Below are 28,000 nucleotides of genomic sequence, written 5' to 3'. Positions count from 1 at the left end.
TAATACCCATAGATTATAATTTTCCAGTGATATATTTCTGGTAACTTTTTTTTTATGCAACAGAATGCTTTGCTGCCAACCATAGGAAAAGGTAGATACTGGCTAGGACTGAAGCGGAGCAGTGAGGACACTGATATATGGGTGTGGGCTGATGAAACCCCTCTGACATTCAGGTAAGTTTACTGAAATAGGTGGAATATGTTGTGAACATTACAAAATAGCTTGACACCTTCCGTTATTGTACTATAGGGCAGGCGGAAGCACTGTTGTTCTGGGAGGACGTTATAAGAAATCCTCCCAGAGGAAGCCGAAAAAAGAATGAATCTTTCATTTGTACATGCTAAACTAGAAGCGCTAGACAAAAATGGATTGGAAAAATTCGATAGCATATGGAAACCCTGGGCCATATACTATATAGTACGTCAGACTCTTTTGACTCAAGAGTTCTCATGTCATGGTATTGATACCCTTTCATGGATAATAGTGAAATAAAATAAATGAAGTCCACCTTCGGAACACCACTACCCTCTCCCTTCCCTCCATTAGTTCCCATTCCCATTTATTAGTAACTTTTTTATTTATGTTTATTTATATCTGTATAATACTTCAACTCCTACAACAGTACAATTATTATTGCATTTATCTGTATTTCAATGCTGTATCTCATTCTAAGTTGTTGTCATCTGACATACTGTAACTGTTGTAATCTATTACTTTAAAATAAAAACATTATAAGAAAAGAAGAAGTCCTCCCAGAACGAGCCTTTGCCATGGCTGAAGAAAGTCGCGATCTGTCACCAGCTGTGTCCAACGGACACAGTCAATGCACTGACCAGCTGTCGGTGCCATGTGATAGCTGTGACCAATCATGTATGGCTTCCTTTCATGGCATCCATTGTATACAATTGAAGAAACAAGGGGGGGGGGGGGGTTTTGAGGTGCCTCTCTAAGTGTAGTATTAAAACATTAACATTTATTGCACAAGATTAAAAACACTTACAAGCAGAGCCGCCATCAGGGGGGTACAGGCAGTACACCTGTAAGGGGCCAAGATGGCAACCCTCTTTTTTTTTTGTAAGGGGCCCGGAGGTCCTCAGAGCCCCGGATGGCAACCCCCCTTTTTTTAAAAAAAATTATATATATTTTCTTGTTTTTTTTGGTTTTTATTAAATGGCCCGGAGGTCCACAGGGCCCCGGATGTCAACCCCCTCTTTTTTTATAATTTTTTTTATATATATTTTTGTATTTCTTTTATTTTTATTAAAGGGCCCAGAGGTCCCCAGGGCCCTGGATGTCAACCCCCCCCCCCTTTTTGAATTTTTATTATTAAAAAAAAATGTTTAATTTCTTTTATATATATATATATATATATATATATATATATATATATATATTTATAAAAAAATTGTTTTTATTAAAGGGCCCAGAGGTCCCCAGGGCCCTGGATGGCAACCCCCCTGTTTTTTTATAAAAAACAATTTATATATATATATATATATATATATATATATATATTTTTCCCTTTTTATTAAAGGGCCCAGAGGTCCCCAGGGACACGGAGGTCCCCAGGGCCCCGGATGGCAACCCCCCTTTTTTTTTTATAAAAAAAATTCAATTCTCTCAATTAACGGCGGCACCCCCCTGCTTCTCAATTCGCGGCAGCCCCCCGCTTCTCAATTTGAGGCGGCAGCACCCCCCGGTTCTCTTCTCCAGGGGGCCCATGCCTGAAGCTGTGTAAGGGGCCCCATAATTCCTGATGGTGGCCCTGCTTACAAGATATAAGTTGGAGTCATTCTCATCATAAGTATGTAGTCCTGGCAGTTCTACTGCGTCCCACAGGCTCCTCGCACGATCCGGGTAGCTGGGAAAGGTTCTGGTGTGATTTTGTGCTGTACATTCAGGAAAACCAGGAAGTAGTCAGCTCCATGCTGTCCAGCTTGAACTGGAAGAGAAAATTATGTCACCAGCAGGGGGCGAGAGGAAGAGGTCAGGCTGCCTCTTTTTAAATCACCCCCTTACTGTGGTTCAACTTTGTTTTTACCTAAAGACTGACTAATCAAATGTACAGTACAAACTAAGAGAATTGCCTCCTGGAGCACCAGATACCTAATTTACCTTCAACTGTATACAATTATGTTGCTAGCTCTGATTGGTCACAGTGATCACATGGTACAGACAGGGCCAATCACAGACCATCTGTACCATGTGATTAGCTTTGGCCAATCATAGCTAATCACAACAAAAGACACTGAATGAACCAGTGTCATTCAGCAAAAATGGCAAGGTGCACTTAATAAAGTGGCTGGCGAGTGTATATGCAAGGGCTTCACTATTTTTTTTATTAAGAACAGGGACAGCCTTAGTGAACTCCTGTGCAATTTTTATCTGCTGGTCAAAGTGGGCCTATTACCGTTCGATAGAAAAACATGTTTCACCGCTAAAGCTACCTGATAGTTTTTTTTTTTCGTTATAAGCTCTTTAGCCCAGGTTCACACTGGGCTGCGGGAGTGAAGCCGTGCGAGTTCAGCTGAACTCGCACGATTTCACTCCCGCTGACAGTCCCGATTTCTGCCGCGATTTCAGAGACATCTGTGCAGGTTTCTACACAGATGTCAATGTAAATTGTGGGCCGAAATCGCAAAAAGTAGTACAGGAACTACTTTTTGAAATCGGTGCAGCACCGCATATGCAGCGTCGCACCGATTAGGACAGTGCCATTGCCGGCAAATGCCGCCGATTTGAGATGCGATTTGACATCCCAAATCGCATCTCAAATCGTACCAGTGTGAACCAGGCCTTAATGCTTCCTTGACCGGGCACTAAAAAAATTCAATTTTTAAGGCTAACCTAATCTGATCATTGCCCATGCCACTTATCCAAACAGCAAATTAATTTAAAAAACCTTCTCACCTAGCTACTAAAAAAAAAAAAAAAAGACAATTCAATTCTGAAACAGAAGAATCACATTTTGGGAAGGCAACCTATCCTCAACAACTTATTTTAAAAAGTATTTCTATAGAAATGTACAGTCTTTAAAACTGTGTAGCTCCCTTAAAGTGACTCCATTGCAAAACAATTTTACAAAACAAAAGTTATCCATGTAAAAAAAAAAAAAATACTTACCTCTCCTGCCTGCCCTGCCAAGCACCACTTCAGTGAAGAGAAATTACCCCCTGTAGCCTCTGCAGACCTTGACACTTCTGGAGTGTTTATTTCCTGTGCCCCCTGCTGTACTTCGTGGTTCCTCTTGACAACCCCTACTTATATATATATGGCACCCTTACTCTGGAGGAGCCTAACCCCTGTATGGGACCGAAGATTAGCGGTGAGTCTGCTGTTTAATTATCAATACCAGGATCTTGGACTGTTTATTTACTTTGGCTGAAGTAAGCTGTTGTTTGGTTTAGTCGTGATTAAAATAAATTAAAGTGGATGTAAACCCTCCATACACCCAGTGAAGTGAACAGCCTCAGATGATACACAGAGATTAACCAAATCTCCCTACCTAGGTTTTATATGTATATCTACTGTCTTCACATTTATATACTGTTTAGAAAGTTCAGATCGTGTTAGGAGATTTTCTCTTCCTGTTAACACAGAGTGTGATGTCTGGGCATACAGCCAAGATAGCTAAAATTGCTGATTGGAGGAAAGGCACACACCCCCTCTCATCATAGGCAGAGACTCTCAGAGCTGTTTTGTAATAGGAGCTGCTCTCTGCTACTCTATTTTAGCAACCTCCTTTGACAAAATATTCTGACTGCTTTTTGTCTAAAAAGTCAAAATATGTCAGGAGTTCTCAGGCTCATAACAGAGGGATGGTTCACAAGAGACCTATAAGACTTAGCTCATTGAAAATAGCTCAAATATCATGAATCAGGTTTACATCCACTTTAACTGTTTGCTTTAAATAAACTGGCTGCTAGCAACATACACATACACACACACACACACACACACACAATGAGGGGAAAAGTATTTGATCCCCTGCTAATTTTGTATGTTTGCCCACTGACAAAGAAATGATCAGTCTATGAATTTTAATGGTAGGTTTATTTTAACAGTGAGAGACAGAATAACAACAAAACCCCCCCAGAAAAACAAATTTCAAAGAAGTTATAAATTGATTTGCATTTTAATCAGTAAAGTAAGTAATTGACCCCTTCGCAAAACATGGCTTAGTACTTGGTGGCAAAACCCTTGTTGGCAAGTCAAATGCAGGTCAAAAGGAGGTCAACTGCAGATCAAACGCACCAATGATTTCAGAGGTGCCTCAAACTTTTGTAAAATGGATGCGGTTGAAACAAGTCTGAAGGATGGCGATACAAGTCTCTTTTCTTGAGCAAATGACTGTGCATTAGGTTTTCTCCTAGGCACTACAGACACCCTCATTAATGGTTGTGATATTCATAAATAATTACATTTTTTTATATTTTTATGTTTTTAATCTTTCTCCAGTGCCTGGAATGAAGGGGAACCCAATAATGATCATGATGAGGAACACTGTGCAGAAATTCTAGGTGGAGTGCAAGCATGGAATGACCGCAATTGCCAACACAAGATTGGATACATATGTAGAGGAGTATGGACTTGCTGAGATACATATTGAGCGCCCCTAATAAACTTCATTAGCTAAGCAATATGTACTGAGTGTTGGTTTACTTAAAGAGACCTTGACATGTACTTAAATACTATCAGCAAATTACATACCTGTAAAGAATAGGCTGAATACCTATCTCTGTTACCACCCACATTGCTCAATGCTGCCACTTTCCAGGGGAATAGTCCTTACAAGTAGTGTTGCTCACGAATATTCGCATTGCGAATATTCGACTCGAATATAGCATATTCGAGAAATCGCGCTATATTTCGAAATTCGCGGTGAATATTCGCAATTCCGAATATTCGATTTTTTACAATTTTTTTTTTTAATCAGATCACATCCTAGATATCTCCATCGACGTCTAAAAGCATTGCTGGTATCATTAGAGACCCTGGGCCGAGTAGCTGAAGCGTTCATTGAATTTTCCAGAAAGATCGCAATGCGATTATTCGGCAAACGCAATATCGCGCGATTATTTTCCTCGCCCCGATCTTCCGCATCAGAGCGATTTTTACAGTTTCATTTTTAAAACAGATCACATCCTAGTGATCTCCATAGACGTCTGAAAGCATTGCTGGTATGATTAGAGCCATTGGGCCGAGTAGCTGAAGCGATCATTTTATATTGCCGAATATTCGCAATGCGAATATTCGGCAATAGGAATATTGCGCGATTATTTGCTCCGCCCTTTTGCATCAGAGCCAATCAGAGTTCTCCTTCCACACTCGTCACAGGTTAGCAACCAATAGGAACCTGCCTGCATGGACATTATATAAGCTCACTCCCAGCACCATTTCATTGCAGATTCAGAAGCTGGCTATAGAGTGTGGAGGCTGTTTCTGTGTTCCTGGTTTCCTGTGTCTTTGTTCTTGATTGATTTAGATCATCACCAGCATTGCTATTTAGTGATTCCAGTGGATCTTTTCCAGTATATCAACTGCTTTTTTCAAAGCAATAGACCCAAGAGCTTTTTTCAAAGCTACGTTTTGTGCTGTTTTGTGCTGTTTTTTTCATTTGTGTTACTGTTTGATCCTGCAATCCTCCCTGTTCAGTTATATTTGCAAGAGATTTCAGAACACATTTTGCTGAGCTTTATAAAAGAGCTTTTCTAAAAGCTAAGTTTTGTTCATCTTGTGTTACTGTTAGATCTTGCAGGTTCGCTGTTCAGTGATATTTGATAGGCATCTCAGTTCAAATTTTGTTTAGTTTTCCCTAAAGAGCTTTTATAAAAGCTAAGTTTTGTGTTCAGTTTAGTTAAATTTTGTGTAGTAAGTGTACACACTGTTAGTGTACATTTATTTCATCTAGCTTAGCTTAGTGTGTGTTTAGTGTCTGTGTTTTGTGTTTAAAAAAAAAAAAAAAAAAAAAAGTTAGTGTTTGTTTAGTGCTTTTTTTTTTTTCTTTAATTTTGTAGTCCTTGTCTGGTGTACTACTTTTCTTATAGTTTAGTAGCTGTCTGTGTACGTCTTTGTCTGCGTGCCTGTCTTGTAAAAAAAACACAAAAACACATTTTGTTCACATTTTCCCCCCCCAATAAAGTTTACCCCCCCCACACACATATCAGCAATAATGAGCGGCATCCGTGGCCGTGGCAGCAGGGGTAGGGGAGTTACTCCCAGTGCTGGATCGCTGCCAGCACGGGGTACCTCTCGTGCCCCTACTAGTGGTAGAGGATCGGGTGCAAGGGGAGTACGCCTGATCCGGGAGTTCTTCCCATCGGGCAGCCGCCCGATATTGCCATCTCAGGCTCAAGTAGTGGTGGACTACATGGGGCACAGCAGTGCCACTGAGTCGTCGGTCCCGACTCACAGTAGTACCACCATTACACCGTTGCCTGTACTACCCCCCCCCAGCCCCCAAGAGTCCAGCATCTTACTGTTCGACAGCGACAGTGATAGGGATCTCTTGGGGGAGGCCATGCATCAGGCAGACCTCCAGCTCTGTCCTGATGGTCAGGACCTTTTTGAAGGGATGGATGAGGAGGATGGGATACCTGCTGGCAGTATCCCAGAGACATCCCTTCAAACTGGTGCTGCTGTTTTGGTGCAGGAAACAGCAGCACCTAGTCAGACCCAGGCGTGGGTGAGGGGACAGCGGAGCCAGGCTAGAGGCTCCATGTCACGTGGTTCCCTCAGACCAACACATCTCAGCCCTTGGTCTGACATCTCTGGGGGCGAAGAGGGTGACCCATCATGGTTGCCATCTGACGCGTCGGCTCACTACGTCAGTGACGACGGGGAAGGTAGGCACCCTGGTGAAACGGTGCGCCAGGTCACCACCAGGGAGACCATCGTCAGGGTCTCCACTGGTGATGGCAGCAGGAGGTGTCAGGAGGAGGAGCAGCAGCAGCAGCAGCAGCAGCAGCAGCAGGCAGCTCCACCTGTGCGCACCGAATCCCAGCAGGTGCAAGTAAGCGTCACCCCATCTGACAGGAGGGCGGTGCTGAAGTCACCTGTCTGGAATTTCTTTACCCTGGTGGCAGACAACCCTACCGTGGCCATCTGCCGGATTTGTAAAGTGAGGGTGAAGAGAGGGAAGTGTTTGGCTCGGGTGGGTACCACAGCCCTGAACCAGCACCTGAGGATAAACCACTGGGCGTTGTATGACGAGATGAAGCGTGGTGGTGGTAGCAGCGCCACCACCACAAGTGAGCAGGGTACAGCAGCCCCTGCCACATCTTCATCTGTTTCCAGCAGGTCATGCCCCCCCGCTCCCTCTAGTAGAGGTACTGGTACCGGCAGCCAGACCTCTACTTCCACAGCACCCTCCACGTCTGTGTCCCGCACTGCCGTCCGGCGCCAGGCGTCGATTTCAGACGCCTTTGACCGCACCACTCCCTTCCCCCCTGGAGACCGACGTGTGCGTTCCCTCAATGGGCTCCTGGCAAGGGTTATTGCCCAACATCTGCTGCCCTTCAACATAGTTGACAGCAACCCCTTCAGGCAGATGTTGGAGCAGGCCCAACCCCAATGGCGTGTCCCCAGCCGCCATTTCTTTGCCAGGACTGGTGTCCCTGCCCTACACCAGCACATTGTGCAGAATGTAACCCTGTCGCTGGATCACGCTGTCAGCGACAGGGTTCATCTGACAATGGATGGCTGGACCAGCAGGCATGGGCAGGGACGCTACATCAGCTTCACGGCCCATTGGGTTTCCCTCCGAGGCGTCGGTGAGGGATCGTCGGCAACCGATCTTGTGGTGCCGCCCCGGGGTGTCCAGGGGAGAACTGCTGGTCTCCCTCAAGCCACTGTCTCCGCAGCTGCTGAGCCTCCCAGCAAGCGCCCCCGTAGCTACTCAAGTGTGGGGCACGTGCGCTGTCAGGCCGTGCTCCAGCTTGTTAGTTTAGGGGACCGGAGACACACTGGAGAAGAAGTGCTGAAAGCACTTCAAGCTCAGGTCCAGAAGTGGCTGACACCCCGAAGGCTCCAGCCAGGTATGGTTGTCTGCGATAACGGCAGCAACCTACTCGCCGCCCTCCATGCTGGCAGTCTGACGCACGTGCCCTGTCTGGCACATGTCCTCAACCTGGTGGTGCAGAAGTTCCTGCGCACTTATCCAGGGTTGAGTGACATTGTGGCAAAGGCGCGTAGGATTGCCAGCCACTTCAGGCGCTCCCCAACCGCTACCGCGTCCCTGTCCAAATTGCAGCGGAAGTACAATCTGCCCCTTCACAGGCTGATTGTGGACAGTGTGACGCGGTGGAACTCCACCCTCCACATGCTGAAGAGGTTGTGGGAGCAGCAAAGGGCGGTGAGGGAGTACCTGATGGAACTAGGCACTGAGAGGGCTTCACCACAACTCCCTTTCATCGCCTGTGCGCAGTGGGGGCAGATAAACCAGGTCTGCCAAGTGTTGTCCTCCTTCGAGCAGGCGACCAAGATGGTCAGCAGTGAGCAAATTGGCCTCAATAGCGTGCTGCCAATACTGTTCATGCTGGAGAGGACACTAGATCGCCTGCTCGAGGCTGGGGAGAGTGCCTTGGTGGAGCAGGAGGAGTCAGCAATGCTCCACCGAGACCAGGGCCAGGACGAGGAGGAGGAGGAGGAGGAGGATGATGATGAAGAGGAGGAGGAGGTGGTTGCTGGTGTCGTCCCGGAGTCAGGGCCTGGTCAGGAGGGAGAGCCGGTGTTGGGGGCACCGATAGTCCGGGGGTTGGGCATGTCTGAGTTTGACCAGCAGCGCCTCAGGGATGAAGAGTCGCACCTCATTCACCTGGCCAGCATTGAGGAGTCACAGCGGGCTGTGCTCTTCCCCATGGCTGCCCACATGCTGAGATGCCTCAGGAGGGACCCCCGGGTTAAGACCATCAAGACGAGGGATGATTTCTGGATGGCCACCCTTTTGGATCCCAGGTGCAAGGGGAAACTGGAGCAGTTCATCCCAGCCAGCCGGAGGCAGCACCGGATGGAGGAACTGCAGGCAGCCATTGTCAGACGGTTGGAGCAGGCAACTCCCCGGCCTCCAGTTGTCCCCCCTCATCTCACCCAGCAGGTGGCTGCACCCAGCTGCAGCCGAGCAGGGGACCTAATGGAAGAGATGAGGATGTTCTTCCAAACCGAGCGACCCAGTACCACCACCAGCAGCAGCAGCAGCAGTCACCACCAGCGGCTGGCCCACATGGTGGCAGACTACATGGCGTCCGTCGGTGCTTCTGACAGTATGAGCACCGACGACCCCATGGAGTACTGGGTTGCCAGATTGGACACCTGCCGCGAGCTCGCTCAGTATGCGCTGGAGTTATTGTCTTGCCCCCCCTCCAGCGTACTATCTGAGCGGACATTCAGCGCGGCAGGTGGGGTGGTCACGGACAAGAGGACCCGTCTGTCCACAGACTCCGTGGACAGACTCACATTCATAAAGATGAATGAGTCCTGGATCGGCGGTGACTTTCTGGCACCCGTCGTCGGTTCAGGGCGCTGAAGGGTCCCTTGCCATGCATTCCCTGATGAAGCCCCGGACCTGATGTATTTACAGTGCTGAATATAACTATTTCAACATCAGAGAAAATCAATGTTAATATTTGGTACAGTAGGCTTTCTTTGCAATTACAGCGGTCAAACATTTCTTGTAGTTTTACACCAGCTTTGCACACACTGGAGGAGGGATTTTGGCCCACTCCTCCACACAGATCTTCTCTACATCAGTCATGTTTCTGGGCTATCGCTGAGAAACACGGAGTTTGAGCTCCCTCCAAAGATTCTCTATTGGGTTTAGGTCTGGAGACTGGCTAGGCCACGCCAGAACCTTGATATGCTCCTTACAGAGCCAATCCTTGGTTATCCTGGCTGTGTGCTTTGGGTCATTCTCATGTTGGAAGACCCAGCCTCGACCCATCTTCAAAGCTCTAACTCAGGGAAGGAGGTTGTTGCCCAAAATCTTGCAATACATGGCCCCGGTCATCCTCTCCTTAATACAGTGCAGTCACCCTGTCCCATGTGCAGAAAAACACCACCAAAGCATGATGCTACCACCCCCATGCTTCACATTAGGGATGGCGTTCTTGGCATGGTACTCATCATTATTCTTCCTCCGAACACGGTTAGTGAAATTATGATCAAAAAATTATATTATAGTCTCATCTGACCACATGATTTTCTCCCATGACTCCTTTGGATCAGTCAAGACAATTATGTCAGAAGTTATTTCACACCCTATATACTCTTATTAAGACTGCTGTACATCATGGCAACTCCTGCCCATGTGATATGACTCTGTATCAACTACTACTGTTAATACTACTACTGCTGCTTCAGCTGCTGCTGCCGCCCAGTCAATACACCTATGTCAGCAGTTGTTTAACACTCTATATACTCTTATTCCTACTGCTGTTCATCATGGCACCTCCTGCCCATGTGATATGACTCTGTATCAACTACTACTGTTAATACTACTACTACTGCTGCTTCTGCTGCTGCTGCTGCCGCCCAGTCAATACACCTATGTCAGCAGTTATTTCACACTCTATATACTCTTATTAAGACTGCTGTACATCATGGCAACTCCTGCCCATGTGATATGACTCTGTATCAACTACTACTGTTAATACTACTACTGCTGCTTCAGCTGCTGCTGCCGCCCAGTCAATACACCTATGTCAGCAGTTGTTTAACACTCTATATACTCTTATTAAGACTGCTGTACTTCATGGCAACTCCTGCCCATGTGATATGACTCTGTATCAACTACTACTGTTAATACTACTACTGCTGCTTCAGCTGCTGCTGCCGCCCAGTCAATACACCTATGTCAGCAGTTGTTTAACACTCTATATACTCTTATTCCTACTGCTGTTCATCATGGCACCTCCTGCCCATGTGATATGACTCTGTATCAACTACTACTGTTAATACTACTGCTGCTTCTGCTGCTGCTGCCCAGTCAAGACACCTATGTCAGCAGTTATTTGACACTCTATATACTCCTATTCCTACTGCTGTTCATGATGGCACCTCCTGCCCATGTGATATGACTCTGTATCAACTACTACTGTTAATACTACTACTGCTGCTTCTGCTGCTGCTGCCGCCCAGTCAATACACCTATGTCAGCAGTTATTTCACACTCTATATACTCTTATTAAGACTGCTGTACATCATGGCAACTCCTGCCCATGTGATATGACTCTGTATCAACTACTACTGTTAATACTACTACTGCTGCTTCAGCTGCTGCTGCCGCCCAGTCAATACACCTATGTCAGCAGTTGTTTAACACTCTATATACTCTTATTAAGACTGCTGTACTTCATGGCAACTCCTGCCCATGTGATATGACTCTGTATCAACTACTACTGTTAATACTACTACTGCTGCTTCTGCTGCTGCTGCCGCCCAGTCAATACACCTATGTCAGCAGTTATTTCACACTCTATATACTCTTATTAAGACTGCTGTACATCATGGCAACTCCTGCCCATGTGATATGACTCTGTATCAACTACTACTGTTAATACTACTACTGCTGCTTCAGCTGCTGCTGCCGCCCAGTCAATACACCTATGTCAGCAGTTGTTTAACACTCTATATACTCTTATTCCTACTGCTGTTCATCATGGCACCTCCTGCCCATGTGATATGACTCTGTATCAACTACTACTGTTAATACTACTGCTGCTTCTGCTGCTGCTGCCCAGTCAAGACACCTATGTCAGCAGTTATTTGACACTCTATATACTCCTATTCCTACTGCTGTTCATGATGGCACCTCCTGCCCATGTGATATGACTCTGTATCAACTACTACTGTTAATACTACTACTGCTGCTTCTGCTGCTGCTGCCGCCCAGTCAATACACCTATGTCAGCAGTTATTTCACACTCTATATACTCTTATTAAGACTGCTGTACATCATGGCAACTCCTGCCCATGTGATATGACTCTGTATCAACTACTACTGTAAATACTACTACTGCTGCTTCAGCTGCTGCTGCCGCCCAGTCAATACACCTATGTCAGCAGTTGTTTAACACTCTATATACTCTTATTAAGACTGCTGTACTTCATGGCAACTCCTGCCCATGTGATATGACTCTGTATCAACTACTACTGTTAATACTACTACTGCTGCTTCTGCTGCTGCTGCCGCCCAGTCAATACACCTATGTCAGCAGTTATTTCACACTCTATATACTCTTATTAAGACTGCTGTACATCATGGCAACTCCAGCCCATGTGATATGACTCTGTATCAACTACTACTGTTAATACTACTACTGCTGCTTCAGCTGCTGCTGCTGCCGCCCAGTCAATACACCTATGTCAGCAGTTGTTTAACACTCTATATACTCTTATTAAGACTGCTGTACTTCATGGCAACTCCTGCCCATGTGATATGACTCTGTATCAACTACTACTGTTAATACTACTACTGCTGCTTCAGCTGCTGCTGCCGCCCAGTCAATACACCTATGTCAGCAGTTGTTTAACACTCTATATACTCTTATTCCTACTGCTGTTCATCATGGCACCTCCTGCCCATGTGATATGACTCTGTATCAACTACTACTGTTAATACTACTGCTGCTGCTTCTGCTGCTGCTGCTGCCCAGTCAAGACACCTATGTCAGCAGTTATTTGACACTCTATATACTCCTATTCCTACTGCTGTTCATCATGGCACCTCCTGCCCATGTGATATGACTCTGTATCAACTACTACTGTTAATACTACTACTGCTGCTTCTGCTGCTGCTGCCGCCCAGTCAATACACCTATGTCAGCAGTTATTTCACACTCTATATACTCTTATTAAGACTGCTGTACATCATGGCAACTCCTGCCCATGTGATATGACTCTGTATCAACTACTACTGTTAATACTACTACTGCTGCTTCAGCTGCTGCTGCCGCCCAGTCAATACACCTATGTCAGCAGTTGTTTAACACTCTATATACTCTTATTAAGACTGCTGTACTTCATGGCAACTCCTGCCCATGTGATATGACTCTGTATCAACTACTACTGTTAATACTACTACTGCTGCTTCTGCTGCTGCTGCCGCCCAGTCAATACACCTATGTCAGCAGTTATTTCACACTCTATATACTCTTATTAAGACTGCTGTACATCATGGCAACTCCAGCCCATGTGATATGACTCTGTATCAACTACTACTGTTAATACTACTACTGCTGCTTCAGCTGCTGCTGCCGCCCAGTCAATACACCTATGTCAGCAGTTGTTTAACACTCTATATACTCTTATTAAGACTGCTGTACTTCATGGCAACTCCTGCCCATGTGATATGACTCTGTATCAACTACTACTGTTAATACTACTACTGCTGCTTCAGCTGCTGCTGCCGCCCAGTCAATACACCTATGTCAGCAGTTGTTTAACACTCTATATACTCTTATTCCTACTGCTGTTCATCATGGCACCTCCTGCCCATGTGATATGACTCTGTATCAACTACTACTGTTAATACTACTGCTGCTGCTTCTGCTGCTGCTGCTGCCCAGTCAAGACACCTATGTCAGCAGTTATTTGACACTCTATATACTCCTATTCCTACTGCTGTTCATCATGGCACCTCCTGCCCATGTGATATGACTCTGTATCAACTACTACTGTTAATACTACTGCTGCTTCTGCTGCTGCTGCCCAGTCAAGACACCTATGTCAGCAGTTATTTGACACTCTATATACTCCTATTCCTACTGCTGTTCATCATGGCACCTCCTGCCCATGTGATATGACTCTGTATCAACTACTACTGTTAATACTACTACTGCTGCTTCTGCTGCCCAGTCAAGACACCTATGTCAGCAGTTATTTCACACCCTATATACTCTTATTAAGACTGCTGTTCATCATGGCACCTCTTGCCCGAGTGATTTGACACTGTATTGTCAATGTCTACTACTACTATTACAGCTCAGTCAAGACACCTGTGTCCCAATTTTTTGGTACACTATTGACTACTATGACCACTACTGATGCTGTAAAGTATTCCCCAAGTGTTTTTATGCTATGTATTACTATTACCACTACTGCTTGTAAATCATGCCTGTGTGATACTTAGTGGGAATGCTTTAATAAGCATTCCTAGTATGGATACCCGTAAATGTATTAATCTTAATTAGTGTGAATGCTTTAATAAACATTTCCAGTATTGATATCCGTAAATTTAGTAATCTTATTATTCCTTACGTTTTTTGGTTCTGCGTAACTTCGGCATACTTTCAGCTATTGAGACCATTCAACTGTAAAAATGTTCGTCTCTTTCAGCAAATGATGGGACTTGTTCAAGTTTTTTCCTACTTTTTACACTTTTATAAATTTTTAGCTTTTAAGACCGTTTTTTTTAACAATGAAGTCAATGAGAACATCCTTTTCCCCTTTGAATTCACATGCCCTGCCAAAAGTTTCAGCTACTTCATACTTTCACTTACAGACACTGAAAAAACTGTAAAGCGGTCACAAAATATTTAGCTATCCGGCTATGACTTTTCAGATCGTTATCGTTTACAATTTTTTGGTGAAAACGCAATTTACGTTTTGCGAATTTTTCACAAAAATGCGATAGGTTATAATGTAATCCTATGGAGGGGATTTAGAGTCTGTCATGTGACCTTAACATTCTAGATCTTTGTAATTAAAAATATCTTTACAAAAAGGGGAAACAAATTGGTCTCACGCCCACAAGATCTACTTTTCATACACAATTTTTATATCAAAACGTAGCTATGCTTGTCTGGTTTATGGCAATGTGATCAAGTCTGCGATACGTATTTTAGTTTTAGTTATTGGAGCAACAGCCAGAAATTATGTCTCATAGACTCTCATGTTAAATTATCTAAAAAATGTTGCTGCAGAACTCACAAAGACGCTCTTTTCTAAATCGCAGACATGGCCACATTTTTAAGTTTATCTACATAAATTTCATATCGATGCGTTTACAAGGGCCGTGTATTTCAAACGGTGTAGTCGTTGTATCAATTGCATGTACGTTTGAGGATTTATTAAGCTTTGTTTGGAGGCTTAAATCATGTATTAGATCTGTGAATTAAAAGCGTTTGTAATGTTATTTCTTTCTATAAATCACTTTCCTGACCTCAGTGCAATATTCCTCCTCACTGACCTGGGGGGAGGGGAAACCTATTGAGGGGGGAGGGGCGACCAGGAAGTCAGCATACGCTATACTTTGCAGATAGAGAAAGAAGCTGTGTGTCCTAAAGATAGTGTAGTGGTTATGGTGAATGTCTTTGGCAAGGGGCTCACCAATTAAGCTATTCAGCATTCCCACTCGCATTTTCCTCAGGAAATGCATTGTCTAGTTATATTATATTTTAATACTCCTGCTGCTGCCTCCATGCTGAGTAAAGCTTCATGACCTCTCTGGCACAGCGGATCCACCAACAGCCTCCGCTACAAGCTACCAGACCGGATCTAAACAGCAAGTGTAACTATAACAATGAACCTTATGTTAAACACTGTTTTGCGGCATTTATACTGCAACCATTGGGCTGTCTGCAAGAGCTCATCTGCATTCTCTCTCTTTCTTGCTCTCCCTCTCTCTCTCTTTGTATATATATATATATTGTTGCTTTTGTTATGTTCATTTTTCAACTGTTTATTTTGTGTTCGTCGTGTCTGTGTCGTGTGCTTTAGTTTGTCCTAGGTTACTGTTAAATAAAATAATAGTATAAAATGTTTTTGCTTATTATGAAGTTAAATGTGTTGATGTTGATTTGTTTGATGTTAAGTTAGATGTGTTGAAAAACCTACAAATCTATCTCAAAAAGAAATGAAACATTTACAAAAAATAATATTTATTAATAAAAACATAATTTCAGATATAACTCTGATTGAGCTTCTGAAGGCGCTCCAGCTTCTCTATATTTTTTAATTGCTGCTGCTCCAGCAGCACATTTTGCTGAATAAGGTAGCGGATCTGGCGCTGATTTGCCTGGATCCTCTGGTGGGTTGTCTTTATGAGCGCGGTCTGCCTCCTCATCTTTCCTGATACTGTTAGGATATAATAAAAAAAAAAATTGGATTTAAAATAACGTTACCAAATAAATAAAAAATTTTTTTTGCTTATTAATCAATCATTATCATGTGTATACACTTGTTATGTGTCTAACACATCCCGGGAGTGCAGAATTATTAGGCAAATGAGTATTTGGACCACATCATCCTCTTTATGCATGTTGTCTTACTCCAAGTTGTATAGGCTCGAAAGCCTACTACAGATTAGGCATATTAGGTAATGTACAACTCTGTAATGAGAAGGTGTGTGGTCTAATGACATCAACACTCTATATCAGGTGTGCATAATTATTAGTCAATTTCCTTTTCTTTGTCAAAATGGGCCAAAAGAAGGATTTGACAGACTCTGAAAAGTCCAAAATAGAGAGATATCTAGCAGAGGGATGCAGCACTCTTAAAGTTGCAAAGCTTCTGAAGCGTGATCATCAAACAAAAGAAGCGTGTGGAAAAACAAAGGTGCAAAATAACTGCCCATGAACTGAGAAAAGTTAAGCGTGCAGCTGCCAAGATGCCACTTGCCACAAGATTGGCCATATTTCAGAGCTGCAACATCACTGGGGTGCCCAAAAGCACAAGGTGTGCAATACCCAGAGACATGGCCAAGGTAAGAAAGGCTGAAAGACGATGACCACTGAACAAGACACACAAGCTGCAACGTCAAGACTGTGCCAATAAATATCTCAAGAAAGATTTTTCTAAGGTTTTATGGACTGCTGAAATGAGAGTGAGTCTTGATGGGCCAGATGGAAGAGCCCGTGGCTGGATTGGTAAAGTGCAGGGAGCTCCAGTCCGACTCAGACGCCAGCAAGGTGGTGGTGGAGTACTGGTTTGGGCTGGTATCATCAAAGATGAGCTTGTGGGGCCTTTTCGGATTGAGGATGGAGTCAAGCTCAATTCCCAGTCCTACTGCCAGATTATGGAAGAGACCTTCTTCAAGCAGTGGTACAGGAAAAAGTCACCATCCTTCAAGAAAAACATGATTTTCATGCAGGACAATGCTCCATCACACGTGTCAAAGTACTCCACAGCGTGGCTGGCAAGAAAGGGTATTAAATAAAAAAAAGTAATGACATGGCCTCCTTGTTCACCTGATCTGAACCCCATTGAGAACCTGTGGTCCATCATCAAATGTGGGATTTACAAGGAGGGAAAACAGTACACCTCTCTGAACAGTGTCTGGGAGGCTGTGGTTGCTGCTGCACGCAATGTTGATGGTGAACAGATCAAAACACTGACAGAATCCATGGATGTCAGGCTTTCGAGTGTCCTTGCAAAGAAAGGTGGCTATATTGGTCACTGATTTGTTTTAGTTTTGTTTTTAAATGTCAGAAATGTGTATTTGTGAATGTTGAGATGTTATATTGGTTTCACTTTTAAAAATAAATCATTGAAATGGGTATATATTTATTTTTTGGTTAAGTTGCCTAAAAATTCTGCACAGTAATAGTAGTCACCTGCACACACAGATATCCCCCGAAAATAACTAACACTAAAAACAAACTAAAAAATACTTCCAAAAAAATTCAGCTTTGATATTAATGAGTTTTTGGGGTTCATTGAGAACATGGTTGTTGTTCAATAATAAAATGAATCCTCAAAAATACAACTTGCCTAATAATTATGCACTACCTGTATACTTCTAGCATCAATACCATATTATGGTTCTACAATCTGACAGGTGCGCTTTATATGTTGTCCATTTTTATATCTACATTTTATTGTTGAAATGTTATTAATCATTGTGCACATATTTACCTTCCTGAACGAGGCTCACAGGACCGCTCTCTTCCTCCTGCTCTTCTGCTTGAGAAGTTGGGGTGGTGGGGGGGGGGAAGCTCCTCAGCTTGCTCCTCAGCAGGAGCTGGGGTTGGGGAGTGGGAGGGCCCTGGCTGCTCCTCTTCATCCATCTCCTCCTCTGCCGCATCCTCCTCTGCCGCATCCTCCTCCTCCTCCTCATCGGCCTGGCGCCTTCTGCGCTTGGCGCGGATAACTGGCATTGGAGCTCCTATAATAACACAATGTTCATATATTATAAAAATGTTTTCTAATGACGTATGCAAATTCTGTGTACTCTGCTGTATTGTATATGAATACAAATTGATTTATATAGACAGTTAACCAATGGGACAATGTTATATTAAAGGGTCTTGTGGGCACTACAGGGGACTGAGCGTGAGCTGGGATGCAACCATGTTAAAATGAGCTGTTTTTGTCTCCTTTGTTTTGTTCAGACCATCTCATGTTAAAAAAAGGGCCTGATGGAGCACACGGGATTACTATAACAACCCCACTCCTAACACAGGAATTTAGTGGTAATCTATATATATAAAACTCAACGTGTGTGTGTGCATAAATGTATGTATGTATGTATGTATGTATGTATGTTCCAGCATCACGTACAAACGGCTAAAGATATTTATATGAAACTTGGCACACAGGTTACTTATATGTCAGCCACAAACATAGGATAGGTGGTTTAAACCTTACCCACCCCCACTTGCCATGGTCGGGGTTTTTCTTTAAAGTCCCATGCAAAGCAATGGGAAAATTATGTTCCCACATAACTTCTGTGTTCCTGTCTGCTGTCCCATGTCTTTTTTCAACAGTACTATGAATACCTTGGCTGGTGGTGATATATGTTAGCACAACATGGCATCTTGGTTAACAACATCTGACCTTACATGAATTACATATGACCTTACATAACTGTCACCAAAGGAGCTGCGGTGGCTCCACACGATTGCCACTGCACTGACAAGTGATTCACCTCTGCAGCTAGGGGTTCGGATCCCGCTCTCGGCTACCTGTGAATTGAGTTTGGTGGTCTCAGCCCCGCCCCTGGTGGGTGTGCTATGCGAGGTTGGGTTGGGAGGACCCCCTCACACCCGCCATTGCCAACCGGGGCATGGAGGAAGGTGGCAGATTGCCTCTGGGGGAGGCCTCCCAACTCCTGCAGGCCGGCTCCTCTCTCTTTCGAGTTCACGCACAAAATACACTTTTTAAAAAAAAAACATAACTGTCAACAATAACTTACCTGGATGATATTTAGCCCGAAGACGTCTGACCTGATCCATTTGGCGCCTCTTCAGGTCAGACCACTTCTTAACAATTGCCTTGTGGTCATGTTGGCCGCCAAAGTCAGCGATTAGGGCGCTGACCACAGCCCTTTTCTCTGGCTGCCTCCGCAGCTTATCGTATCCTGTTTCCAGGAACTTCTGCAAGATGAAGAACAAAGTATATTGTAATACTTCTGTTGACAGCCTTATGGATATATGACGTAAATGTATGCTATTCAACAATTGGAAGCATTCTCGCCTTATTAATCAATGACAGGGGTAACATGAAAGATTTTATATCCTGCCATTTCGGTCGCCACCTTTTTTGCATAAATATAGCAGCCATTATCATTTGCATAATTATGAATATATTATTAACAACACAGGATACACGTATAGGGGAGATATGCGTTGCTAACTCTTTTCCCTGTCAGGAGCCTAACGCCCCGGGGGGTCAGAGACGGGACCTTTTTCGGAGGACCACTGACGTATGTACCCGTCGCAGTTTTTTGTGATGTCACTCTTTAGGTGTGTGCACATTTTTCACTGCATCCGGGTGGAGTTTTTGGGTTGTGTTTTGCACGCCACAGGCTTTTCAACAGAAAATAACCAGCTGGAGGCAGAATGGTTGCAAAACACTACGGGTTTGTTACTTAACTCTGGGTTTCAAGACCAGTCCACCTCCAGCTGTTGCAAAACTACTACTCCCATCAGCCACGGTCTGTCAGTGCATGCTAAGAATTTTACTTTTGCTGCATCTAGGGTGCCACAGTTTAGAGACCCGTGCATAAAGGCCTGAAAAATGGGGGCCTGCAGAACTTACAATACTAGAAGTGCCAGCATTCCCAGGCATGCTGGAAGTTGTAGTTCTGCAACATCTAAAGGGCAATATGTATTCGAACGTCCTTGGGCCTTGAGGACACTGAAGTCAGGACGTTCGCATACGTCCTATGTCCAAAAAATTTTTAAATTCATTATGCTAAATAACAAGGAAAATTGCCTAAATACACATTTGCCAACCAGGGTGTCTGCAGCTGTCCAGGCATGCTGGGACTTGTAGTTTTGTAAAAGCAGGAGACACATTTTTTGTGAAATACTAATATATGATCATATATACTAACTTTTAAACTAGACTAAAATGCTGGGCTGGGCTGGGACTTGTAGTTTTGTAAAAGCAGGAGACACATTTTTTGTGAAATACTAATATCTGATCATATATACTAACTTTTAAACTAGACTTAAATGCAGTTGAAGATGATGAAATAACAGTGGTCAAAATACTTACACAAATCAGCAACTTTTCCTCAGACTTAGTGAAATTGCTTCCAACCATGTTGCTGTAATATTGCGCTGCGATCATAAGTTGGAAACTGGCAAGGCTCCAGGAAATGGTCGCGTGTTGTTCGCGCAATTGCGCATGCGCGATCGAAAAATCGCAATCGCAATATGTATTTCGGTTAAAATATCATACATATTCGATTTCAGAGTGCTGCTACAGCAGTTTTCGAAATATCTGCAATCAATTTCGCATTCGCATGTTGCGATATTTCGATAAAATATCAGGAATATTCTGAGCCAATCAGAGCGCTCCTCCAGCATATCTCGAAATTGCGCAATAAATATCGCATTCGCATGTTGCGATATTTCGATAAAATATCACGAATATTCTGAGCCAATCAGAGAACTCCTCAAGCATATCTCGAAATTCCGCAATAAATATCGCATTCGCATGTTGCGATATTTCGATAAAATATCACGAATATTCTGAGCCAATCAGAGCGCTCCTCCAGCATATCTCGAAATTCCGCAATAAATATCGCATTCGCATGTTGCGATATTTCGATAAAATATCACGAATATTCTGAGCCAATCAGAGCGCTCCTCCAGCATATCTCGAAATTCCGCAATTAATATCGCATTCGCATGTTGCGATATTTCGATAAAATATCACGAATATTCTAAGCCAATCAGAGCGCTCCTACCGCAGTTATTAAAAAAATCGCAATTATTTTCGCATTCGCAATAGCGAAAAATCGCAATCAATTAATTTCGATAAAATATCACGAATATTCGAATTTAGCGAATATATCTCGAATATTCGAATATATATTCGAGATATATCGCGAAATCGAATATGGCATATTCTGCTCAACACTACTTACAAGTCCCCTAGAAAACCAACACTTCCAGGAGAGTTGAACTCTGAGGTCAGCATAAGGAACCAGTGGAAGCTGGGAGGGGGGGGGGGACCACAGAGATCAACACCCCCAGAAGTGCTGGTTTCCCATTGGATTTCAGTGGATTATTTCTCTGAGTCAGAGCAGTTGAGTGGTGTAATTTTTGTAGAGGACTTTAACCGGACAGCTGGATACCTTCCACCAGGGCCCTTGGGACACATTAACCACTTGCCGCCCGCCAATGACAAATTGACGTCGGCAAAGTGGTTGTAGAATCCTGACTGGACGTCATATGACGTCCTCAGGATTCTGAGCCGATGCGCGGCCCCGGGGGCGCGCATCGCGGCGATCGTTGTTGCAGGGTGTCAGTCTGACACAGCGCAAAACCGATCAAGGTAAAGAGTCTCTCACGGAGACTCTTTACCACGTGATCAGCCGTGTCCAATCACGGCTGATCACGATGTAAATAGGAAAAGCCGGTAATCGGCTTTTCCTTACTCACGTCTGTCAGACGCGAGTAGAGGAGAGCCGATAGGCTGCTCCTGTGACAGGGGGGGGTTTGTGCTGATCGATTATCAGCACAGCCCCCCCGAGGATGGCCACTGGACGTATGCCACCCTAGACCACCAGGGATGAGGAGGACACAAAAAATGGATGCCAATCAGTGCCGCAATGGATGCCAATCAGTGCCCACAATGGGCATCACTGAGGCATTGTTTGGCACTGATTGGCATTCATTAGTACAACACATACGATAGTGCCCATCTATGCCCATCCGTGCCACCTATCAGTGCCCATCCATGCTGCCTATCAGTGCCCATCCGTGCCGCCTATCTGTGCCCATGCGTGCCGCCTATCCGTGCCCAGCCGTGCCGCCTATCTGTGCCCATCTGTGCCACCTATCCTGCCCATCCGTGCCGCCTATCCAAGCCCATCCATGCCGCCTATCAGTGCCCATCCGTGCCGCCCATCAGTGCCGCATATTAGTGCCCATCAATGCCACCACATCAGTGACACCTCATCGGTGCTCATCAGTGCCGCCTTATCAGTGCCCATCAGTGCAGTACCATCAGTGCCCATCAGTGAAGGGAGAAAACGTACTTATTTACAATGTTTTATAACAGAAACTAAAAAAACTTTTTTTTTCTAAATTTTTGGTCATTTTTTTTTTTTTTTTTGCAGAAAATAAATATCCCAGAGGTGATCTATTTGTGGGTACAAAATTATAAAAATTTAGTTCGGGTACAGTGTAGCATGACCGTGCAATTGTCATTCAAAGTGCAACAGCGCTGAAAGCTAAAAATTGGTCTGGGCGGGAAGGTGTATAAGTGCCCTGTATGGAAGTGGTTAAATGACTCGCACACGAGATGAGGTCAAAAACATGTCCGCTTTATTAATAAACATACAAAATAAAGAAGGATGGATTACAATACATTTAGGGCGTGGTCTACAGAGAAAAAAGATGGCAATTCCAGGAAAAGGAGTTTTGTCTCCATATGACGTGCGATCTCCTAATACTCACAGTCATTTGGGTTAAAAAAGTACATGTCAGGATGTTGTCAGCCATGCTAATCTATCAGTCTAAAAATGTCTTAGTCAGTAAACACATTCCAAAGTCAAACTCAGATAATAGATATATGAGGAGAACATACACTGTAAAAACCTCATTAACCCTTCAGATTTCAGCCTCCTCCTTACAGGTACTGTATATCCATTGATGAAAGCATTTTAGTACATGGCATGGTCTCTTTAACGAATGATCAGATAGCAGGCATTATAACATATTTTTAGCATTTTTCCCACGTTGCTCCCATTATTAGATGAGTTTTGTTAAAAAATAAAATTTACTTTTGGGAGTTACTTTTTCCCACTTCTTCAGTGAATCAAGCGCTTTACTGGCCAGTTTCCAGGTCCAAGCGTTGCTTTTGTTGGGTTGGAGGGTGTGCTTACACCCGCATATTTACTGACTTCCAAAATAATTGTGGCAAAAGGGAATTAGGGATGTCCATTGGTAGGAGAGTGCGCTAAAAACAACAGTAGGTATCAATCAGTTCTTGGGCCAGGTTTACCTTAAAGCGGATGTGCCACTAAACAAATATATTAAAAGCCAGCAGCTACAGATACTGCAGCTGCTGACTTTTAATATAAGGACACTTACCTGTCCTGGAGTCCAGCGGTGATCGCAGCAGATGACGAGCCGATCGCTCGTCACCCTGCTGCTCCCCCCTCCATCCACGGTGAGGGAACCAGGAAGTGAAGCGCTCCGGCTTCACTGCCCGGTTCCCTACGGCGCATGCGCGAGTCGCGCTGCGCCCGCCGATTGCCTCCCGCTGTGTGCTGGGAGCCGAGTGTTCCCAGCATACAACGGGGGACGGACGGGAAGGGGAAAAAAAACCCGTCCTTTGCCCGTATCGTAGGGCCGGAAGTGGGTGCAGATACCTGTCTGTAGACAGGTGTCTGCACCCCCCTCCCCCCTGAAAGGTGTCAAATGTGACACCGGAGGGGGGGAGGGTGCCGATCAGCGGGACTCCACTTTAGAGTGGAGATCCGCTTTAAATTATATCTAAACACAAATGGGCAGATCCACATACATAAACTGTGCCCGGCGCAGATGTAGGATACGCTACGCCGCTGTAACTTACCTGGCTTTGGTTTGAATCCTCAACGAATTTGCGCCGTAAGTTACGGCGGCGTAGTGGCGGAATTCAAATTGGGCGGGTAGGGGGCGTGTTTCATTTAAATGATGCACGTCCCCGCGCCGAACGAACTGCGCATGCGCCGTCCGTAAAAACTCCCAGGGTGCATTTCTCCAAATGACGTCGCAAGGACGTCATTGTTTTCAACGTGAACATAAATGGCGTCCAGCCCCATTCACGGACGACTTACACAAACAACGTAATTTTTTTTAAATTAGACGCGGGAACGACGGCCATACTTAACATTGAGTATGCCACCATATAGCAGCTTTAATTATACGCCGAACGGAAACGACGTAAAAAAATGCGACGGCCGGTCGTACGTTCGGGGATCGTCGGAAATAGCTAATTTGCATACTCGACGCGGATTACGACGCGAAAGCCACCTAGCGGACGCCGAAAAATTGCATCTAAGATCCGAAGGCGTACGAAGACATACGTCTGTCGGATCTAACGCAGATGGCGTCGGATCTTGTTTTGTGGATACCAAAACAAAGATACGACGCGCAAAATTCAAAATTACGCGGCGTATCAAGAGATACGCTGCGTAATTTCTTTGAGGATCTGCCCCAAAATATTTATTTTATTTTTTGGATAGAGTATCCAAAGACTAGAACCCTTGACAGGTTCCCTTTGATGTCTGTGTCCCATTTAGTAAGGTTCACCCTTTTTTTTGATCTGGTGACCATTATCATTGGTAAAGAATGTAATGGGAGAATCCAAAATCTTAAGTTCCCACTAGAAATGGAGTAGAGGGGAAATCTTCCAATGAGGACACTTGTTGCGGTGTTAGCTTTCTGAGAGGGCATTTCCTTCACTTTAGTGAGCTTTTCACTAACTTTCTATTTTGACTACAGGACAGGAAGTGAAAAGAAATTTCCCCAATGGAGAACCAACATCAGGCATGTACTGGCCATCGGGACTACCGGGAGTTTCCCGGTGGGCCGATGGCTTAGTGGGCCGGTTTGAGTGACATCCTGTCAAAGTATTAGCTGCGCGGCCCACGCAGCCATTACTTTGAGCACTGCTGTACTGCAGGGATGGACTGACCTATGGGCACTCTGGGGCCCCATGACAGCTGCAACACTAGCACTGGAGGCGGCTGCAATAGGACCTCTCACGGCATGCTGTTCCCCACAGGCCCCTCCTTCCCTCCCGTCCAACCCAGCTGCTTGTACATCATCCGGGACGGACGAGAAGAGAGGAGGGGCCGGCGCAGAGCAGCGCGCCATGAGAGGTCTTATTGCAGGCATCGGGTGAGGCTGTGTACTATCACCAACACTGGGGAGGGGGAGCAGAGGCAGCCAGTACTGATGCAGGAGGTCCCATGATAATCTCAGGTTTCCCCCCCCACACGCTATCCCCCTATGTCCTCCAGCCCCCACGCTGTCCCCCTATGTCCTCCACCCCCCACACTGGCCCCCTCTGTTCTTCAGCCCCCACGCTGTCCCCCTATGTCCTCCACCCCCCACCCTGGCCCCCTCTGTTCTTCAGCCCCCACGCTGTCCCCCTCTGTCCTCCAACCCCTCAAGTATCCCCCTCTGTCCTCCAGCCCCCACACTGGCCCCCTCTGTTCTTCAGCCCCCACGCTGTCCCCCTATGTCCTCCACCCCCCACCCTGGCCCCCTCTGTTCTTCAGCCCCCACGCTGTCCCCCTCTGTCCTCCAACCCCTCAAGTGTCCCCCTCTGTCCTCCAGCCCCCACACTGTCCCCCTATGTCCTCCAGCCCCCACGCTGTCCCCCTATGTCCTCCACCCCCCACCCTGGCCACCTCTGTTCTTCAGCCCCCACGCTGTCTCCCTCTGTCCTCCAACCCCTCAAGTATCCCTCTCTGTCCTCCAGCCCCCACGCTGTCCCCCTCTGTCCTCCAGCCCCCACGCTGTCCCCCTCTGTCCTCCACCACCCACAGTGTCCCACTGTGTCTTCCACCCCCTGCTCTGTCCTCCACCCCCCACGGTGTCCCACTGTGTCCTCCACCCCCATGGCGTCCCCCTGTGTCCTCCATCCCCCCAACAGTACATATACTGTTTTTGTGTTTGTTTGCAAAATTAAAGTGGGCCGTTCTGGATGATGTCCAGGGCCAAATTTTTTGTCCCAGTCCAGCCCTGTACAACATACATTAGATGTAAAAAAAACACCTGACAGGGTTTATTTTACTATTCCCTGTTTTGTATCTAAAATGGAATAAAAAAAATGGCTGTAGCTATACTTTAACAAGCATAAGTTTAACCACTTGTCGACTGCCGCATAGCAGTCGATTTACTGCTACAGGGTGGCTGCGCTGTGCAGAATCACGTATATATATACGTGATTTTGCACATTTTGTCAGTACAGAAGACATGGAGGCAGAAACACCGATCCATGAGATCCACTAGTAAAAGCACCTCCTACACAACACTGAAACATTAGCTAGGCACACAGTTAACACTTTGATCGACCCTAATATTAACCCCTTCCCTGCCAGTGTCATTAGTACAGTGACAGTGCATATTTTTATCACTGTAATAATGTCACTGGTCCCCAAAAAAGTGTTATAAGTCAAGTGTCAGATTTGTCCACCACAATATCACAGTCCCGCTATAAGTCGCTGATAGCCGCCATTACAAGTTAAAAAACAAAAAATATCCCATAGTTTGTAGACACTATAACTTTTGCGCAAATCAATCAATATACGCTTATTGGGATTTTTTTTACTAATAATATGTAGCAGTATACATATTGGCCTAAATTGATGAAGAAATGTTATGTTTTTTTACACTTTTTTTATTGGATATGTTTTAGAGCAGAAAGTAAAAAATATTGTTTTATTTTCAAAATTGTCGGTCATTCTTTGTTTCCGGTGTAAAAATTTTAAAACACAGAGGTGATCAAACAGCACTAAAATAAAGCTCTATTTGTGGGGAAAATAAGGAACTACATTTTATTTGAGTACAGCATCACAGGACCGCGCAATTGTCAGTTAAAGTAACGCAGTGCCGTATCAATGGCCTGGTCAGGAAGGGGTAAACCTTCCGGAGGTCAAGTGGATAATTTTGCTTTGAGGTGAGTTCTGAAAACATCCCTGTCCCTACAATCTATACAGAGCTGGCTAGTTCTTATTGGGCTTCGGGGGCCAGATTCACGTAGATCTGCGGCGGCATAACGTATCGCATTTACGTTATGCCGCCGCAAGTTTTACGGGCAAGTGCTTGATTCACAAAGCACTTGCCTGTAAAGTTGCGGCGGCGTAGCGTAAATCCCCCCGGCGCAAGCCTGCCTAATTCAAATGATCCGGGTAGGGGGCGTGGATCATTTAAATTAGGCGCGTTCCCGCGCCGAACGTACTGCGCATGCGCCGTCCCTAAAATTTCCCGACGTGCATTGCGGTAAATGATGTCGCAAGGACGTCATTGGTTTCGACGTGAACGTAAATGGCGTCCAGCCCCATTCACGGACGACTTACGCAAACAACGTAAAATTTTCAAATTGCGACGCGGGAACGACGGCCATACTTAACATTGGATACGCCACCTAGGGGGCAGCTTTATCTTTACGCTGCGTATCTCTTACGGAAACGGCGTAAATTTACTGCGACGGGCAAGCGTACGTTCGTGAATCGGCGTAACGTCTCATTTGCATATTCTACGCCGACCGCAATGGAAGCGCCACCTAGCGGCCAGCGTAAATATTGCACCCTAAGATACGACGGCGCAGGCTGTCGTATCTTAGCTAGGTTTAAGTGTATCTCAGTTTGAGAATACACTTAAACATACGACGGGCTTAGATTCGGAGTTACGTTGGAGAATCTGGCCCCTGGTTGCTGCATGTCATTATGTCATGTCATTATGGCCCCTGGTTGCTGCATGTCATTATGTACTTTTCAGTTATTAAAATACAAAGTAAAATATTTTAGTATATGTTTGTTAAATCATATTACATGTTCATGAAATAAAATAAAATGTTAAAGCTGAAGTTTAATCTGTTTAAATTTAGGTTT

At 45.0% G+C, this 28,000-nt stretch overlaps 1 protein-coding gene across 1 annotated transcript in view; it reads left to right on the top strand.

Moving 5' to 3' along the window:
- Positions 1 to 4,642, top strand: part of LOC120933217 (perlucin-like protein) — a 43,144-nt gene extending 38,502 nt beyond the window's left edge. The window contains exons 8-9 of the mRNA XM_040346304.1: positions 64 to 173; positions 4,459 to 4,642. Coding sequence (XP_040202238.1) covers positions 64 to 173; positions 4,459 to 4,597 — 249 coding nt within the window. The 3' untranslated portion in view covers positions 4,598 to 4,642. The remainder of the gene's footprint in view (positions 1 to 63; positions 174 to 4,458) is intronic.
- Positions 4,643 to 28,000: the final 23,358 nt, after the last annotated feature.

The sequence above is a fragment of the Rana temporaria genome, chromosome 3, assembly GCF_905171775.1.
Source record: "Rana temporaria chromosome 3, aRanTem1.1, whole genome shotgun sequence".
In the NCBI taxonomy this organism is placed as follows: Eukaryota; Metazoa; Chordata; class Amphibia; order Anura; family Ranidae; genus Rana; species Rana temporaria.
The sequence above is the reverse complement of the archived record's forward strand: the minus strand, read 5'-3'. Positions and strand labels throughout refer to the sequence as shown.